Below are 20,154 nucleotides of genomic sequence, written 5' to 3' on the forward strand. Positions count from 1 at the left end.
ACAAACTCCTAGACAGGGGTGTAACACAGACTATCTATTTAAACAACTATATAAGTGATCAGTGATGCCAGTAAGAGAACAAATATTTCACTTTAGCCACATCATCTTCAAACATTTCTAATGATATCCTCGTTTTGTCCAGGCTCCTTTTTAATTTTCCAATGATTAAACATGACTTCTGAAGCAGTTTTTGAATTTAGCGGCTGATTTTCTTGTGATTTTTAGTCAACATTACTTATGCAAGTCTTATTTTATTCTAGTGTTTAATGAGGGGGTCATTAAAGGATGACTCTGCCTATACCTGGAGACATGTATTCATGCTGGAAGAAGCATGGAGCCCTACCTTGCCGCGCGTTGTACTCGTTATCTTCAATCAGTCTTGCTAGGCCAAAGTCTGCGATCTTACACCCCATGTTGTCCCCAACCAGGATGTTGGCAGAGCGCAAGTCTCTGTGGATGTAATTCATCCTCTCGATGTAAGCCATGCCTGCTGACACCTGTAGGGCAGCATGGAAATGGAACCAATCAAATCAGACCAATTTGGAAATTATGTGACTAAGTAGAGCAGTTCAAAGTCCTTCAAACTAATCTGACCATAACATTTGGCTTGAACAGAGCATAACAAAAATAAGGAACTTCATAAAATCTACGGCTGACTCTGAATTCTTCCACTACCCCAACGGCTTCTCCCCACCCCTACATTTAGCCCTCCAAATGGAGAGTTATGGAAAAATAGTGTCTTTGAATTCAGACGAATTCAGACTCGATGACGACATCGATAGGTGCCGGTCAGCTACGTTAGCGCCGAGCTGCTGGTGCATCGGTTTTATAACTTTAAAAAGGTCAGGCTAAAACAAAAAGTCATGACTTCCTTTAAATGTAAACTTCTGTGCATCAGAGCATCAGAGCAAACCCAGGTGAAGCAATGCACTTCTCCTACACGGCATAGCGTGATGCAGAACAGCCTCGTAGCAGAGGGCTCAGCATCCCTCCGCCGCGAGAGCTACCACTTAAAAAACTATTTCGGACAACCCTACCCCTCCAAATGCCACAACATCTGGAGGGGTAGGGAGAAGCCGTAGGGGTAGGGGAAGAATTAGGATTCAGCCTTTGTCTTTCATGAAACACTGGTATTGAAAAACAAAAAAACTGGTCTCATCTTGAGAAAGACTATAGTTTCTTAACTCTGGCCCAACTCGAAACTCACATCAACAAAGCTCTAACAAGGGTTTCTTTACAAATGATTCTTAGAGTTGTTGTTGCAGAGAAACTCGTGATATCTCCACAGGAGATGTACCTGTGCTGCCATGTCCACCAGGTCGGGAAGCTTTAAGTCTCGTCCTTCTCCAGTCTTCAGGAAGTCCAGAAGGCTTCCTGCAGTACAGAAGCACACGTGATGTTTTCCATGACACAAGAACATATCTGAGGAAACCAGATGAAGAGCAGTCTTTCCAAACTACGTCATTTTCAGCAACCATACATGAACCCTGTCGTCTTTCTAGGTGGTATTTTATTATTGAGATCACATTCTGTGGGCTTTAAAAATCCCAATGATAGTCTTGAAGAACCAAGAGGCTCGAACACAACCTGGCATCACATTTTACTGTCTGATGCAGAACTTTTATGATGGTAAAGCTCCATGTCTGCTTCAGGTTCATATTTCAACTTAACTCGATCTAAACAGGAAAACTTCAGGAAATGTATGTTCAGCTCAAACACTTTGTGGTTAGTGATTTAATGACCAATGCAGTCCAGCTGTTACTGGTTGTTTGAGTTGTTTATTTAAATATAGAAGTCTGTTTGACTCGAAAGTCCTAAATCTGTGAGGCATAACATTTAGCAGGGTGCCTTTGCAGAGAAATGTGTGTGTGTGTGTGTGTGTGTACCTTTGCCCATATACTCAGTCACAATGTAAATGGGCTCCTCAGAAACCACAGCGTAGAGCTGAACCAGCTTATCATGGTGAAGGTTTTTCATGATCTGAGCCTCTTCCAGGAAGGATTCAGGAGACATGGTGCCAGGCTTTAGCGTCTTCACTGCCACTTTAGTTGTACCATTCCACGTTCCTGGTGCAGGAACACAAACACTTTTGTCAGCAGCTGGATCACTTATACAGGGATGGGGCCGTCTCAAAGTCTGACCGGCACCTCTGTTGTGAAATAAAGACCCACTCTGATGAAAATAGTGTTCTGAACACGTTCTGGTAACATTTTTTCTAACGATTGAGGATATATATTAAGAAAATTAAGCTGAAATGTGCATTTCTGAATATGTCTTTGTTAAAATCATTGTGAATCAGAAGCAGATGAAAAAAATGCCTCTGGTAAAAGCTCGTATTTGTGATACCGAAAATACTGTGGGTGGGCCACAAGCTCCCTGCTCTGAGTTCTTAGCAACAGGGATGGGGGCGGGGTTGCTCCGTGTCAACTTTCCCGCCCACATCTCTATGTCCAAGACATGTGCTAGAAAATGACTCAGGTTTTTGATTAGGGCTAAAATGGCATAATCATATTTAAAAGATTTGAAAGACCACTGGAAATCAAAAGATGATCAGAGTGAGACTTTAAACACTGTGTTGTTCTGGTAAATCTGCATTTAGTCTCAAAACAATAACAAAATGGAAATGAGTAATTATATTTGTAATTAATGCAGCGAAATTAGTGATGAAAAAAGCCAATCAGATGACATGGAGGCTAATTATGTTGGATGGTGTGAAGGGCTTTATCGTAACGCTTGTACTATCCTAGGCACTTTACCATTGGGAGTTGGGTCATCTAGACCCACTAGACAGTGCTCTGAACCTTTTTTCTTCAATGATTTGTGATCTTCACTGGTGTCCATGGATTACATGAAATCTTTCCACCTTTATCCACCTTTGTCATGGTAGGGAGAACACCTCAATAGTCAGTAGTGGCTCATGTTCATACAGTCTGACATTGGGACCATCAACAGAAAGAAGAGGCTCTTGGAGGCCTGCTGACTGAAAACCTCAGTAAAGGCTAACGGAGGTAAAAGTCAGGCAGTGATGGTGTCAGGAGACAGGAATTTCTTAGTTTTTGATTTTCTTACCATAAAACACATCAGCAAAACATCCTGTCCCCAACTTCACTTCCAACTCAAGAGTGTCTCTGCTGATCTCCCAGGCATCGTGACTCAAGCCCACAGTGTCGGGGATGGAGTTCACACACACGCCTGTTAAGTTATGGCACAAACCATCCGCACTCTCTACAGGGGGAGGGAAGGCACACAGGGTTAACTGGAGGGTCATGCAGTGAGGCTCATGTGGAGGAGGACATTTGATGCAAATTATGAGGAGACTTGAAGGTAATAGATCTGCTCCAGAAAGTTTTTAAAGACGTTTTTCCAAATTGTCCCCTGACCCTAAACATGTCTGGTGATCCCCGTCCTTGAAGCCTCAACTTCTAGTTGGCTGAATCCATACCCATCCAGACCTCCCCAAACTGCCCATTTCCAAGACGCCTGATCAGCTTCAGCGACTCCCGTGGGATCTCCCACACGTCTCTGGTTTTGATGGACAGGTCAGCGAGGCAAGGAATGCCTTTGTGGCAGGGAACCACCAAGCGACAGCAGAGACCTGCAGCTCGGTCTGCACACCACACAAAGCAACACACAAAGGGAAACTTCCGAAGATTAGTGCAGAGCTCATAGATGGTCTGGCAGGAACCACAAGAGAAAACAAGCAGGAAGGAAATGGAAAAACAGAAAGCTGCAAGCTAAAACCTTCAGGCGACTGAAAGAAGCCAAAGAAAAATGTTCCATCACATGCTGCAAATGATATGCACTGCTAATTTAGTACTTTGCATATTATTTGCAAAGTACTAAATTAGGCAAGTATAATTATGAAATAATGCTGTTCAAAAGTCTGCACAAGCTGAGGAAAGTAAGACAGATCAAATATAAAATGAGTAAAACAGAAAAAGGATTAAGTACAAGAAACAAAAATACTCAAATGCTGCAAGTAACTCTAGCTAAAGAATGTCTATGACAGGAGAAGGAAGCTCTACTTTTAGGAAGTGCTGAAACATGCTTAGTGACAATTATGTATTAAAAAATAAAAACAGTAAAAAAATGTGTACAATATTCCTTTGCCATATTTTGGTTCACCTTTTGCAGTCTCACTGTTTCATGGATTTTCTTCAGTACAACTTTGGATGCTTTTTCTGAACCATGCACTCTATTCTGCGACTTGATTGGCTGTTGGTCTTGTCAGTCAATCTCCTCTCTGCTGTGTCTCTTGTACAGATACGTACAGCTTGCTACAGTCACATAAATCTTCACTGCGCTCAGATCTTTATAGTACTGGACTTATTTTTTATAAAGGTTTGAACTCAGAGTTTAAACTACACAGAAAGGTCTGAAAATGTTCATGTCTTTCTGAGAATAATGTAAAAAGTGTGTAGTGAGGAGTTAAAACATCTGTAATCCTCCTTCACAGATTACACCTAAAACAGGCTATTTATGGAATGTGATCATTTATGTATATAATATATAGGTCTATATACTGTACATAAGAAATAGCTATCAGCTCTTTAAGTAACCTGCATTTGGCCATTAGAGGTGACAAAATCTTTGTATATTAATAATGTTTTACCCTTGAAGAGTTCTAAAAATATGTCATCTTATTTTTCAGAAATAAAATGCTTCAGCATATAAAGATGTCATTTCAATCCCAATCTTTAAAAAATAAAGTTACAGCTTTCAGATGCAGCAAGTAGCAAAGACACAACAAAGAAAGTTATTTTAAAATGTCCTGAGCCACATCTAGTATTGATATGAAACATGCAAGTGATCACTTCTGCTGACTAAAGGATTTACAATTAATACACCACAGAGCGCCGGGAGCATCATCATCAACTCACCAGTGAAAGAAAACACCAGACACCAGTGAGTTTCAGTTGACAGTTAAAAGACAATAAAGACGTGTTTTGACAATTTATAAATTACTTTTATCCTAAAGACGTAACTACCAGAAGAAACTCTGACTATTTGCTTTTAGTTCCTAGATTATTCCCAGGATGTTTGTCAGTTTTATGTTTTTCTTACTAGAATTCATTTGTAGAATTAATGTTTTTAATGGAACTGTTCAAACACTTTAGCTTTCTGTTTTATTTATGCTCTCTTTCAAACTTGAAAGCTTTTTGATTTAATTTTAAGCTTAGTTTGTAATATAAATGCCTTTTCTTAGTTGTCTTTCAGTGCATCTGTTATGTTTAGAGGATGAGAGGAAATTAATAGTAAAATCCAAAAACCTGCTGATGATATAAATGATATAAAAAAATCCATATCGCCCAGGCAACAAAGGAGTGGCAATGTAAAAATTATTTCAAGGTTCTGGAGTGTTCCGTTCAGTCTCTGGACCTCATTGCAATCGAGAATCTGTGGGGGGAGATGAAAGTCTGTTTCCCAACAGCCCCAAAACACCCAGCTCTAGAGGAGTTCCACTATAAGGAATGGGCAAAAACAGGAGCTGCAGTGTCTGCAAACATGGTGAAAACCTGCAGGAGACCTTCTATCATTGAAATCTTTCTTATACAATAAAGAGATGTTTCTCTATAATATTACAGACTTCTCTCTGGGAACAACTTAGTGGAACAACTTGTAGAATCTGTGACAAATTTCTTTTACGCCTCGCTATACTTACAAAGCAAAATGTAACAAAATAAAGTGACTTCATGGTATAAGACGCTGTCCCAAAATAGACTAAAAGTGACTGACTTTGAACCGAGTAAACGTCTGCGTCTTTGAGTGAGGAGCGTGTTTTACCTGAGTAATGCTGAACCAGCTGCTGAAGCTTGTCAAACTGGGCCCTGGTGGTGATGTAATACCCACCACTGTCCAGCTTGCGGATCTTATAATGTTTGACGTGGTCACCTTTCACACTGTCCCAGTCCCGTATGGACAGGGAAAAGGCCCCTGTGTGGCAGGTCAAATGTCAGTAATGTGAAGACTTTATGGTCAATGGCACATGTCAGAAATCCACTCCCACTCTTGGAGGTTTGTGTGTCAGCGGCTCTTACCCATCGTGGTTTCACTCTCTCTGATAAGGTAAGCGCCGCGAGCGTTGCCGGCGGACAGCAGCTGTCTCTCTGCATCCTTACGGCCAAGTTTGCCAAAATACCAGCTGCAGTGGAGCAAAGACACAAAAAGGGCTCAAAAACACATCAACATCCTTCTACGTTTGACCTCAGCTGTACAGAAGACGAGAATTGTCTTGTTCTTGAGAAAATGGTAGCTGTTATCTGTTATTTTTTCTATCCTAGGCTAATGACTTAACAGGTTATCATGAGATCACTGTTTTCTCGAGATAGACATTTAAGTTGTTATCACAAGAAAAGAGAAAAAATGTTTTATCATTGGAGATCCCTGAAAATTAATAATCTTCTCAAATGTTGTCTAATTCAAAAGTTGTTTCTGACCAACAATATTAGCATATTTTCCACCTGAGTAAGACTGCAACTAAAATAAACAATAATGGAAGAGTGTGATGCCTGTCACTACACAAGGCTCCATTGTCTTTACATGTTCCTGTTCAAATAAAGAGCAGCGCATTTTACCAAATCATTGGACTTAAACAAGTATAAATGTAGTGAGATCTGAGAAATGTTCTGACCCTCAGTCAGCCTGATCTCAGTTCTTCAGTAACATAAAACATAAACATTCTTTGCGTGCAGATGAACACAGATTGTGAGGGTTTTCCCTTCAGTCTGAAGATCCCCTTTGGATGTCCCTGTCGCCACTTACTCTTCAGCTTGGACCGAGTCCACCGGAGCCACGTAATTGCTGGGAATGTAGCCACTGCAGCCGGTGGTAAGCGACCGAGCATCCCACCAGTCTCCTTCACTGAAAATAGGCAGAAAGCATACAGGAGCAGACGTTACACGCTGACGTACCACATCTGTCAGTGTATCTTTTAGGTGGAATCTGACAGATGCTAGTTGTTGATACTCATGTCCAAACACTATCATGGTAATGCATTACTAAACCATTACAGTCTCTCACAAACATCATCATACCCAAGCCAGTCTTCCCCCAAAAGCTTTACATTCAGCCCTGGTTTAAACATTAATTTACCATAGGAGGGGAAGAAGAGTAAACCAGGGATATGAGGTCAGGGGAAGCAGTGCCTCTCTTGTCATCCTCATCCTAATATCAAAATAAACATGTCTCCACTAATCTGGGATTTAAATGCAATTTATATGTATGAGTCTTATCATTTTAGAATCATAATCGTTATATTTATATGTATTTCCTGGTTACGGGTGAGGAAGCACCAAGATCTTCCTCATGTTGGAGGAAACTCCATGCAAACTGGGTTGCATGGGATTACAAACTGGGTGTATAAACGTGTTTACCAGTATTTATAAATGACTATAATAATAGTATTTGTGTAAAAGTGTGTTGATATCTGTGTGGCAGGACTGTTTTTCTCTGTTTCACCTCTTCTTTTGGTAGCATCGCTAAAGGCATGCGCTAAACCAGTTTGAAGGAATTGCACAATCTAACATGAGGAAGACTATACAGAGCTCGGTGCTGCTTCACTTTGATGCAACACCATGTAACTGAACAAGGAACACCCCAAATGCAGTTATTTGATGACAAAAATGATTACAATGATTTAAATCATGCAGAAATTGCTGTTAAAGTACAGATCAGTGCATATTTATTTAATCACTATTATTCATCCTATGATGGCAGGGCAGGATGATGACAGATGAGGCATTGACTTGTTACTGTAGGCCCCAGGTATAGTCATTTAATTACAATACATAACATGTTAGCTTCACCACCCCATCTTCCACCCCACCACCTATAAAAAATACTGCATTTATGGATGTCAGGAACAAGAGACAAACATTGTTATTGCTGGAAATACATTTGGGAGCTGAACTTGACTTTTGTGGATAAGAAAACACAGGCAGAAAGAGCTGACTATCTATTTTCAGGTTCCGTTTTTCCCCGATTATCAGCAGCTTATTCCAGTTTGGCAAGATGTTTAAGCTGCTTTCCTCCAGCAGGGGGAGCTCTTGGAGAGACTTACGTGCTGTTGAGGATTTGGAGCTTGTCTCCTTTCTTGAAGCTCAGGTCATCTTCTGTGCGAGCCTCGTAGTCATAAAGTGCTATAAAGAGGGTGACTCCTGCAATAAGCAACAGGAACAAGTCAGTGTTCTACAGCACAACAAGTTTCAAAGTGGTTTTCAGAGGGTCAGGTGTTTTCATGACGTCCCTCAAGGTGGTTGCATGAGCCTCAAGGGAACTGTAAGACACACCTTTAAGACTTAGCCACCCTTCTCTTTGACCCTCCACGGGTCCAGAAAACCCAAACATCTGAAGCACCCGTACGGGCCACCTCCCTTAGGTGCATGTGACTACTACGGCTTTAGCTTCCACTACAGTATGACTAGCATTACAGCACAGACAGATTCATCAATATTTCTCCCACCAGGAGGAGGTTCAGTAGCTAAAGTCCCCCTTACACTGCCGATTGGGATTATAGAGAACATCAAATAATCCACATCCTGCGATGGGGGCACAAGGATTGGGTCCTGTTACTTGCTTAGTTGCAGATAGTGACTGATTTTTTTCACCACAAAGGCGTGGCTCCTAAAATAGTCAGTTGTGTGTTACAGGGGCTGTTCTGGCCAAAGAGAGGAGCTCAGAGAAATCCATGGGATTCATGGAAGTCCAAAGAGATCCCTAACCCAACAAATGATAAAAGTCTGGTCTCAGTTAGTCCAAATAAGCACACAGATAGCCATCCAATACCAGTTTATGCATCGCATTAGTACAATTAGTCTCTTGCAGCTGAAAGGGTTCATGATGAAGATGAGACCGTTGGTCCATTTTCACAGATCCATTACCTGTTCCACCACGAGTCCTGAGGGTTCCAGTTTGACAGGAAGTGACACCTCCAAAGACAGTCAAGCACTGTCCAACAGGGGTGTCAACATTGTAGTTTGGAATGGAGAAGTTGAGGTTCTGCCGCGGAGTTGGGTCAGCTTCATAGCGATACCCAGCTCCAGGGGTGTCCCAGTCATCGGTGATTTTGGTTGCCTCCTTGTCCTTGGATTGCACACAGCCCATTATATTTGGTCTGTCTAAAAAAGGCAAAGAAGCTAAAGATCAGATTGGTCAATGATGCCTAGAAAATATTTATAAAGATAGCAAAACATTGACATTTTAGCAGTTACAGAAAGAAAAAATGGACATGCAGACATTTCCAACAGCGAGTTTAGACAGCAAAAAAACTGTTTAGACAGTTTAATGAGTGAGCGGAGTTCAAGTGGACCCAAAGAACAGGTATACTGCACAAAGAATATGATACCTGAGGAGGGGCATTGTACGGCACCGAAGCTAAATTCCATTTCTGTAAAACTTCACTGAATATGGCAATAAACACTTCTTCTTCTTGAAGAAATGTTACTCAGAGAGGGAACATTGTGTATATACATATACATGTATGTATATAAAAAAGGAAAAGAAAAAACGCCCCTCTCACCCTCCGCGGGTGGTTTCTCCTCCAAGCTCGGGTCCTCTACCAGAAGCCTGGGAGCTTGAGGGTCCTGCAGTATCTTAGCGTTTCCTAGCACTGTTCTATTCTGGACTGAGAGGTCTGAGGTCTTTCCAGGTATCTGTTGTAGCCACTCCGCTAGCTTGGGGGTTACTGCCCCGAGTGCTCCAATTACCACAGGCACCACTGTCACCTTCACTTTCCAGGCTTTCTCCAGTTCTTCTCTGAGTCCCTGGTATTTCTCTAGTTATGTATATGGAATAATATATGGGATATATAAACGGAAGAAAATGAATGAATGAATAAATGAATTAATTAATACACAGCCAGTAGGGTTGTGCCGATGGACGATATCATCGTCCATCGTGATGGGTGACTGACATCCCGATGGAGAGACCACCATCGTGATGCCACGCCCCCTCCACGTTGCGCGTCGACACCATAAGCCGCGGTTACATGTACAAAATATCTTGATGGGATCAATGGTCGGATTAGAATCCAACCGTGTACATGGGCCCAGAAAAATGTTTTCAGAATATAAAAACGTTCACTAAGGTCACACTTTCCGTTGGAATAAATCATTCGCACATGCGCAGTAGGGTTCGAAAACCGGAAGGATATAAATTCTGCCGAGCGGCTTTTTTTTCAAACTTTATTGAATGTAACAATTCAATACAAAACAATGTTAAACAGCGCCGAGCGGCTATACATTGACATGTCAGCTCGGTAAAATACGAGATGATCTTCTAAACGTGCTTTTAATAATGTTACGGTTATTATGAAACACCTGTTCGCTCATCATTTGAATTTTAATCCGTGTGGTCAGTGCTTTTTCTGAACGAAGCCAGGATTAGCAGTATGCTAATACGGGCTAACAACATTAGCTTTGGGTGGTGCTGCATGCTGGCTGCACGTAAACATGTAAGAATAACATCAGCCTTTATTTAGTCGGGACACGACTGGAAACACAAATCCGCGTGATTGTTTGAATGTTTTCTAAGGACTGAGCGACATTTCTGCTTTGAAGCTCAAACCGCTGTGTGTGCTGACGATCTGTGCTCAGACACACACTTTTAGACCCGGTTCTGAGTTCGGTTGCTTGTACCCCTAGAGCTGCGGGACGGATCGCAGTCTTAAATCTCCCTCACATACCGCTCATGTACCCCCCCATCAAACACAAAGCTTTAAGTCCGCACTCCGCCGGTCCACTTCACTAATGAAGTGCGGGAGCGGACTACTTCTTTTCTATTTTGTTTGTTACTTTTTTTGTTAAAGTCACTTCCCTCAGTTTATACTGGATCATCGCGGATTAGTCATTAGTTGGGAAATAAAATGAAAAAGCAAAAAAACGAATAGCAGTTATATAAGAACGAAAAATGTAAAAATACCCCCCAACCCCCCCGACGATGTCATCGTCCATCCCGATGGTTGACAGCAAACATCGTCAACGGCCAATTTAAGGGACATCGCCCAACCCTAACAGCCAGAAGCCCATACCTAAAGCACTGGAAACTGCCAAACAAAGGCTCCTAGCCTTGAGCAGCCGCTTAACCCTTGTACTATCTTAGATGACCCCCCCCTTACATTGACGTGTTCTCCCTACCATGACAAAGGTGGATAAAGGTGGAAAGATTTCATGTAATCCATGGACACCAGTGAAGATCACAAATCATTGAAGAAAAAAGGTTCAGAGCTCTGTCTAGTGGGTCTAGATGACCCAACTCCCAATGTTAAAGTGCCTAGGATAGCACAAGGGTTAAAGAAGTACAATGAAGCCAGACGGATAAACAGGCTGTTCGCAGCTCAACCTGCTAAAGTGTACGCTCAGTGGCAGGGTCAAAACAGCAGAGCAGACCCACAAAGGCTGTAAACTGAACAGTACTGGAAAGTTTATGGGAGAAAGAGACAACACATCACAGCAATGCCCAATGACTGTTGGGCATTGAGAAAAGAACATAGCGACCTCCCTGAACAGAATCCAGTAACCATCACAGTGGCAGACATCTCAGGTACGAAGAACTGGACAGCACCGGGTCCTGACATGATACATGCCTACTGGCATAAGAAGCTCACTGCATTCCTCTGATTTGTGGACCTTTGACATGGAGCAAGCCTGCGCTCTTTTCCCATCACCCCTTTGTTTACAGTCTCTCCTGCTAGCTTACAGCTCCTCACAACCCCAACCTAACATTACCCGTGCAACAGAAATGGCGAGCAATATCAAATCCATCCATCCGTACTGTTTGGATCCAGATTCCAGCTCAGACTAGGAAAACAAAGACGGACATGGATCTATTTGTCTGCAGGTAGATGAATCAGAACGGAGCAGACACAACAATTTAAACAAAGAAATACTGAGAAATGCCATTTTAAAGCCTAATTTTCTTTATATATGCCCGCCATCATCAGAAAAATGTTACAAGAACAAATTCAAAACACCAAAAACACTATTTTCATTGAAGTGGGTCTTTAACAAAGGAAATGTGACAGTTGAAGGCCATGTTGTGGAAGATGTTGTGACGGCTCCTAAAGTTCAGACTCCAGCAGTAAACTTATTTATACAAATCTTTTTAAAGGCCTTTTTTTATAAATGTCCTCAGAGCTGAAGTTGTCTGTTTGTGCACCTTTTTCTACATTTTTTCCTTTTATCCACTGATCCACTGTAACAAAAAATCATTTCATTTTGCATTTCTGAGTATTTCTCCTTTTAAGTCGCTGTTAATCAAACTGTCGCAAAGATGCTTGGTTTGAATTCATGAGCTTTTGTGATGTCACAACGGCCCAGTAGTGCATGTGCATTGCACAAGTTCCCATCCCGCAGCGGGCCTGGCAGACAGCTTGACTTCTGGGAACTGGTATAGTGATCAGCATCGCTCCAGGTCCATTGGCCATACGACAGACTGTGCAGGGTTTATCCACCTTCTGCAGGAGCTTCGTGCTGCACCCGTCACTCAAATTTCGCCGCTGGACCTCAGATTGCGTCTGTACATTGACCTAACATCGAAACTGCGAATAGTCACTTTCTTTCTGGCATTTCATTTCATTTGCTGTGTGTGACATTCGTTTTGTCATTTCACACATTGTTCAAAAAGTGTTTGTGTCAAAGTGTTTGTGTCGCTCCAGGGTCTCCCGTTCCTTCATTCTGGACCTTACCCTCATCAGCGACTTCTATTGACCCCACCCGGATCAACGTCCAGGACCGCCAGGCGGCGGTCGTTGAGGGGGGGGTTGTCATGGTGCCTCTGTCAGTTCTCCTCCATCTCCCCTTCTGCTCTGCTCCTGACTCCACCAGCTGTGACTACTCACCTCATCAAGACTCTGCTCTACTTTAGGAGACACAGCTCCAGCATTCATCGCCAGTTCGTTGCCCCTGATGGTGTTCAGTCTAACCTTAGACTCAAGTCTGGCTCCCTTGTCTTGTTCTATTGCTAAATCTTGTTTTTTCTGCCTCAGGACTTCATGCCAGGAGAGTCACCTGAGCCAGACGCTTCCACAATCAGCCACTACATTCCTGAATCTCCTGAGAGAACCAACCTTTGTCATAGCCTTCCGACACGCCACGGATTCCGAGCTCGCCAAGATCTCCAGCCACGCCTTGAATCCCAATTACATCGGAACCTCAAGTCTCGCCACGATCACTAACTTCGCCAGGACCTCCAGCCACGCCAAGAGTCCCAACCACGTCGGACCAAAGAATAAACCTTATTACTTATCTACTCCTTACCTGTGTCCTCCTTCCGGGTTTGAGTATCTGGGTCTGTCTCGCCTCTGAATCATTACAGTTTAGAACCACAAATTTGTCACTTTTCACCATTTCTTTATTGCTAAAGAGAAACTTTTAAGAATAGAGACTGTCAGTTGGTGTTTGTTCTTTAGTCATGCAAGACACAGAGAGGGGGAATCAAAGACTGGATCTCATTTAAAGGCAAAGGAAACTTTTCCAATAATATACTTTTTAACAGTGTTAAAATTCTACATTTTGAAAATTCATTATCTATATGTTATAATCAGGGATGAAAAAAGGTTTCTGTTAACTATAACAAATTACGTCGACGTAAATCTTTTTAATAGCAGCAAAGGTAGATTAAGGGTGTAATGAGTAATCAATTAATTGATTTATCCAACCAGATTGAGCTGTCTGATTCACGTTCTTAATCAAATTGAATCAAATCAGGCCTAACACCCCCCACCCCACACAAAGAGAAAAAAGCCAAGAGACAGCCGGCCCCAGGGGCAAGCCCTGGCCCCTGCACCCAAGCGCTGCCCCTGCGAGAGTTCTGGTCAGACTAAAACAATACTAATAAAACTTTTTAAAAATGAAATTGATAACAATCGATTTTGGAAAATAACATTTGGATTAATAAGATAAAATAAACAGTAGGTTTATCTTTACAATAACATAAAAACGACCAAGTGCACCATAGCAGCATCCAGTGTCTAGAATGTTCTAAGAATGTTCCCTTTGGATTCTTTGGATGTGGAAAAACAACAGTGGTGAACTTTAGGAAACTAACATGTGAATGGATTTGACATTCATTCTAGTTTACTTGTTGGTTTGGACACAGATTTCATTTCCACTTGATGATCTGGAAGAAATCCAAGAATCTGGAAAACTTATCTGTTCAGTAGCAGGAATTTCTGTCTGAGTCTCACTGCTGGAAATTTGGATGAAGATGATCTGGATCCATTCTAGATCAGTGAATCGGATCGTTTAAAATGAGCCAATATTGGCTATGAATCGTATCAGCAAACACAAACTATGATAGGAATCAAGTTGTTGTCAAAATGAATTGCTACAACACTAGTATAGAATGGTAAATGGTAAATGGCGTATACTTATATAGCGCCTTTCTTCCCACAAGGACAAAGCGCTTTACAGTCACAGACCCATTCACCCAGTCACACACACATTCACACACTGGTGGCCGCTATATATAGAGAAACGCTTCAGAGAATAAATCTTGACTGTAAAAACAATGTGGATGGGGCTTTGTGGAAAAATATTTGAATTGATTATTATACTAAACAACTAGATCAATGCAGAAAATGCACCTCCTCCTTTCTCCTTTTCTTCTTCTCCTCTACCAATTTCAGCCTCATCTTCATCCTCACTATTAATCTTCCTCTTGAACAATCTTCCAGCATTTTTCTTTTTTCAATGACTTCTTCAAATATAAATTTATGTTTTATTTATTTTATTAGGTTTAATCTTGAATTATCAATCACAATAGTGTAGAAATCATTTCTTGTTTTTATTGCCCCAGTGCAAACTAACCAACCAAGGATAGAAGTTGTAAAGCTCTAAATGAGTACACACCATTTACCATTTCATTGCAAAAACATAGTCTGTTATGAAGAATAGAGAAGATCAAGATAATATTTTGTTCCTCTTACTCAGCAAATCAGGAGCCTAACTTCTGGTCAGGTGTTACAGAGCAGAACAGCTTGACATGAGCCTGTAGATCTGAGCAGACAGCTGTCTTCTCTTATGACCCAGACAAGTCATGAATTTGACCTTTCCTCCACGATGGAAAGGTCTCTTTCTGCCTCAGCCCTAAAGGTCGAGGTGAGATTCTCCCACTTCCACCTTTCTACCACTCAAGCATCTACACAATTCATTAGACCTGAGATGTAGTAGCAAAAATCTCAAACACAAAGGACATTTTTTGTAGTCGAACCGGTTCTGTTACTTTAATAAAGTTTAAGTTTTAGCTGCATACTTTATGACGGCTTACAGTCACAGTCCAATAACAAGTCTGTTCCTGCATGGCTGGGGTGTTGGACCTTAGAACAGACACTACAAACTGAACCAGAAGTTTAATTAAATTCAGTTTTTTATAAATGCCAACACACAAGAAACATTATATTAATGCAACTCGCTCCAAACAATCAAGATTATTATATGTTAATTCAGTTTATATTATTCTGTAAATTGTCAAAATGGCCCAGAATGTCTTTACTATACTACAATGAAGACCATAGATGTGATCAACAATATCAAGCAAGTATTTCTGGTACACTGTGATGCTTACACAAATAATTCATCATTAGAAAAGTTAAAACTGTAGAGTAAAATGATATAAATTTAACTTCCCTCTTTTCCTTTGAAGGCGGGTAATTAGATCAGCCAACTGGCCATTGAAAAGGACGAAGTACCTGCTATTCATGGTAGAACACATATGATTGTTCCAGCATCAACGTAACCGTAAAAGACTGATAATAACTTATAGGTAACATTTTCCCTATTTTGGGGTTTGAAAGAATCAGATTATTTATTTTTATAATAATTTCCAGTTTAACAAGTGTAGCTGAACCAGACATACGTCCTTTAGAACATAACCTCTGGTCTCACATGAATGACAGCATGTGCTTACCACCAGATGATCAAAGAAGTTCTAAGGCTTGTCCTCCCACCTGTGAAGGTCCATGTGGGATCTGAGCTCAATGTGGCAACAACCTTAGAAGAACCAGATCCCCCTACACAACATTTGAAACTAAAAAAAAACATGAATTGTACGATAAAATGCAAAGAAGGCAGCCCTCCCTAGAAAGAACAAAAATTCGGTCCGCTCAAAGTCTTCGAATGAAGTGTTTTTCAGCTCGTGGGGGATGCGTCTTCCTGTTAGACTGAATAGAAGGTGCAGCAGAATCTCCCTGCAATATTTCTGCATGACTGACAGCAGGATGTGGTTTAAACCTTCAGACGCCTCCAGTGGGTGAAGTTTCCAATAAGCACACGAGAGCACTAAAGTAAAAAATAAATTTGACTCTGAAATGAAGAGAAACAATCTGTAGTTTAAATGGAGAGTCAAAATGTTTCAGAGGGTTCCAGCCAAGAAGCAGGAAGAGGACCTATGCAGGTTCTCTAAGGCAGGCTGTAAGAGAAATTAAAGAAAGTAACTTGGATCAACTCAGAGAAACGCCATGTAAATTATGTATTTAATGGAAAAAATGATTGCAAATCATAGTAAAAACACAAAAATGAAGAGAGAACCAATTTTTTTTGGAGTCCAATCATCTTTTGATCTATTTTCAAATAGACTGTAAAAACAATGGACAGCTCAACCCCTCCCCTCTTGTGTTCCCAAATAGGAAGTACCATTGCTCAACAGTGATTGGTCCGAGTCGTTCTGAGTGATCGTATCTATGGCAACTACTGTCGCCAACATAACAATGGACAGCTCAACCCCTCGTGTTCCTAAATAGGAAATATCTGGTGGTTTCAAGAAGCCAAAATCCCATAGACGTCTATTGAGAAATAGACTGTCACGGTGCCCCCGGCCGGGCCCTCTCCATCAGGTCCACCTGCTGACAACAGCTTCCCCCTTAGTCAGCCTCATCAGGACCCAGGCTCTTAAGGAGAACCAGGACCTGTCCTCGACGCTAGTTCGTTGTACTCCACGGTGCTTCACTGGCCACTTCATGTATTGTCTCGCTCTGGTTCTCGCTTCCTTGACTAACCCCTTGCTTTGTCTACTGCCCAGGATTCTGCCCTCGTCTGGAACTCTAAGGCCGCACTCACCTCTCGCTGCTTCCTGTCTCGGCGGCTCTCTGGCTTCCCTCTGGACCACGGTGTTCGCCCTCAAGAACCTCCAACCATCTCCTACGTATTCTGCCCTGCAAATTCTGTTTTCCAGAATTAAATCTATTTATACTTACCATTCTGTCTGCCGAGTATCCTTCCGGGTTCCAGCATCTGGGTCTGCCACAGCCTGCTAGCCATGACGTAGACAGTTATTACTCAGTCATTCTATTGGTCAGAACGACCATTCTTGCTCTGATACCTTTTTCTCAACATCTTTTTTCTAATCCTCAAAGATATATTTTTTAAGTTATTCAAGTTAATATCTGACCAATTCGGTCTGTGTTTCCAATAAACAATAAATAAAAATTTATGGAAATTCTAGAAATGTCGAAAAAACAATGTTGCTGTTTTCATTAAATCATAATTATTTGAATAAACATAAACCAACTTCAGCAATATGTCATTCAAAAACGTGGATGGAACAATACTTTGATTTACAGCAGATACTTTCAAATTTCTGTCTGTGTGTTTCTCTTAACAATCCATGAAAGACATGGAGGATGTTTAGAGATCAAATTTATTTATTTTAAATAGTTTACAAAAGCTTTGGTATTCACGTTTATTAGTTCATTCAGTCTCTCCCGGTATTAGCTCCACTCCCTCTGTAAAAACAGCTTTGTGACGCTACACAGTTCACAATAGTTCAGGAGAAAATATGGGGAAAATGGGGGAAAATAAAATCAAGAATTAAACTAGAGGATCTTTATAATAATTTCTTTGCCATTTAACCAATTGCATTTCAGCTGTGCATGGTTGCCAGGTAGGGTCAGTGCTAAAGACCCTTTCACTATTAGTTCTGCAGGCTCTCTAATGCAACATCAATGTCAGACATTCATTTCCTTCAACCAATCCGATTTTGAGTTGGTGTCAGCAGGGCCTTCTAGCAGGCTTAGACAACATCACAGTATTCAGACCTTCTGATTGGACAGAAGTTTCAGGAAGTCACATGCAGCCTTGTCCAGTTGACACACAGCCACGGAGCACTTTGTGATCTGTCTCAGTTCAAAACAGTCTGACTGTAATGTATCCATGAATGATTCAGCAGGAACATCTCCCATTGATGTCTTTGACTTCCTTCATTAGAAAAAATCTGAGTGAATCATGAAGCAGCCGTACAGATTTGTGTGTTTGGCGCTGACCGTCCCCGTGTCCACTGTGTTTGTGGAGCGGACATTTTTGGCTCTAAAGTGAATTTAAACCCACGCAGAAACACAACTGGACAGACTGGGGTCTCAGTACTGGCCTTGATGGAATAGAAAAGGAGTTCTTGGCAGAACTGAAGACCATAATCTACATGATGGAACGCGATAATCTATAATAATGGTACTGTTTGTGAGGAAAGAGAGGAAGATGGATTTTGTTTTAATAATTAATAATCTGATTTTTTGATGAGTGAAATGGTAAATTTAATAAATAGTATTCCAAATGTATGTGATTATTTTCAGTGTTTTTTTGCTGGATGTAGTTGCATAATGACATTTGTTTACTGTTTTGTTTATTCAGTTTATTTAGAGGCATTTATTATGGCTACAGGAATTTTCAACATGCAATGCAAAGCTGGTTTCTGCATCGTAAAATGGTTCATGAGGGGTTGAGTGATTCAGACGTAGCACAACTGAAGGCCCAGGTGTGTGATGCACGGTCCGCCACTGGAATAAAGAAATACGCAGAAATGCAGTTCGGTGGAATTAAGTTAATTTTCATGACAAAGAAGGACTATGCAATTCCCCTGAATACTCTTCATAACATTCTGCACTATATGCAAATTGCTAATATAAAAACATAATCAGCAGCTTTTCCAATTTCCAATATTTATGTCATTCTCAAAACTTTGGCCACAACTATACCCATGGATCTACTGACGCTCATTCTAAATAGGAGAGAACACTGCAGCCTCACGCACAGGTCTTAACAGCTGGTCTGGCAGAAAAGCCTGGCGGCTAAGCTAGGTCATGCACACATGCCTATAATAAGTGTAGTGGCATACCTGCTGCTCTATTTTGGAAACATTTCCACCACTTGTGGGTATGAAACTATCTGCAGGTGCTGAATGTGTAGATCAGCTGCTTAGCGAATAATCTAATGGCAGCATTCAGAACTTACCAGTCTTTATGCAACTTCAATGGGTGGACATAGTTGTTGAGTCCTAGTCGAGTATCTTCAAACCGCATGTTTTTTTGTAAACTGCAAACTGTCTTTTGTAAAGAAAAAAAACTCACAACTATTATACCAGAACTAATAACGCTAGCCAATAGAAACTGGCGCTTTGATTGACAGATCAATTTGATTGGTTGGATGGTGTCGGATCAAACCAACTTAAATTGCTTGGATGTTGTGCTGACAGAGAACACAGATGCAAACAAACAGAAACAGAGAAATGTCAAGACACTTTTTAATCTTTGGGCCTTTCTGGGTCAGAAGGCTTAAGTTCGAGTCAAGTCACAAGTCACTGCTGTTAAAGTCCGAGTAAAGTCTTAAGTAATTAAATTCATGGGTCAAGCCTGACTCAAGTGTAAGTCATGTGACTCAAGTCCACACCTTCGGGGGTTACGATTCATTTTAACAATAATTTGATTTATATCAGAATTTGTGGTTACTGATTCAAGTTATAGTCAATTTTGGTTCATTTCTAAAAATCCAATTGGATCCAGTTCACTGACCTAAAATGGATCCAGGTCATCTTTATCCCAAACTTCCAGCAGTGACACTCAGAGAGAAATTCATGGAACTGAACAGTGAAGTTTTCCATATTCCTTGGATTTCTTCAAGATCATCAAGTGTAAATGAAATCTGTGTCCAAACAAACAAGTAAACTAGAAGGAATGATACGTCTGTGAGGGGCCATACAAGACTTATTTCATTCTTAACCACTCAAAGACCAATATTCTCACTTTTATTATGGAAACAGAAGATACTTAACCAAAGGTTCAATGTTTCTAAAATAATGACATCATCTTCTCTAGAGCTCTTTTTAAGTGTGGTTTACTTGTTCATTCACGTTAAGGTCATTTAGCCTCTCAGATAATCAACGCAGGACAAA

General features: G+C 41.1%; 1 protein-coding gene across 8 annotated transcripts in view; it reads right to left on the bottom strand.

The window, feature by feature from the left end:
- The window catches only part of fynb (FYN proto-oncogene, Src family tyrosine kinase b), a 36,571-nt gene that overhangs the window by 9,779 nt on the left and 6,638 nt on the right, over nucleotides 1-20,154 (bottom strand). For 2 of the 8 annotated variants that reach the window (XM_078943128.1, XM_078943129.1), the window contains exons 2-11: nucleotides 8,880-9,116; nucleotides 8,060-8,156; nucleotides 6,763-6,861; nucleotides 6,039-6,142; nucleotides 5,785-5,934; nucleotides 3,443-3,607; nucleotides 3,070-3,225; nucleotides 1,887-2,066; nucleotides 1,298-1,374; nucleotides 344-497 (exon numbers count right to left, since the gene is read on the bottom strand). In XM_078943128.1, coding sequence (XP_078799254.1) covers nucleotides 344-497; nucleotides 1,298-1,374; nucleotides 1,887-2,066; nucleotides 3,070-3,225; nucleotides 3,443-3,607; nucleotides 5,785-5,934; nucleotides 6,039-6,142; nucleotides 6,763-6,861; nucleotides 8,060-8,156; nucleotides 8,880-9,102 — 1,405 coding nt within the window. In that variant the 5' untranslated portion in view covers nucleotides 9,103-9,116. Of the gene's footprint in view, nucleotides 1-343; nucleotides 498-1,297; nucleotides 1,375-1,886; nucleotides 2,067-3,069; nucleotides 3,226-3,442; nucleotides 3,608-5,784; nucleotides 5,935-6,038; nucleotides 6,143-6,762; nucleotides 6,862-8,059; nucleotides 8,157-8,879; nucleotides 9,117-15,903; nucleotides 16,159-20,154 lie in introns of those variants that run through there. The other 6 variants (XM_078943127.1, XM_004083921.5, XM_078943130.1 and 3 more) reach the window with 6 other exon arrangements.

The sequence above is a fragment of the Oryzias latipes genome, chromosome 24, assembly GCF_053564925.1.
Source record: "Oryzias latipes strain Hd-rR chromosome 24, Olatipes_Hd-rR_3.1".
Classification (NCBI taxonomy): Eukaryota; Metazoa; Chordata; class Actinopteri; order Beloniformes; family Adrianichthyidae; genus Oryzias; species Oryzias latipes.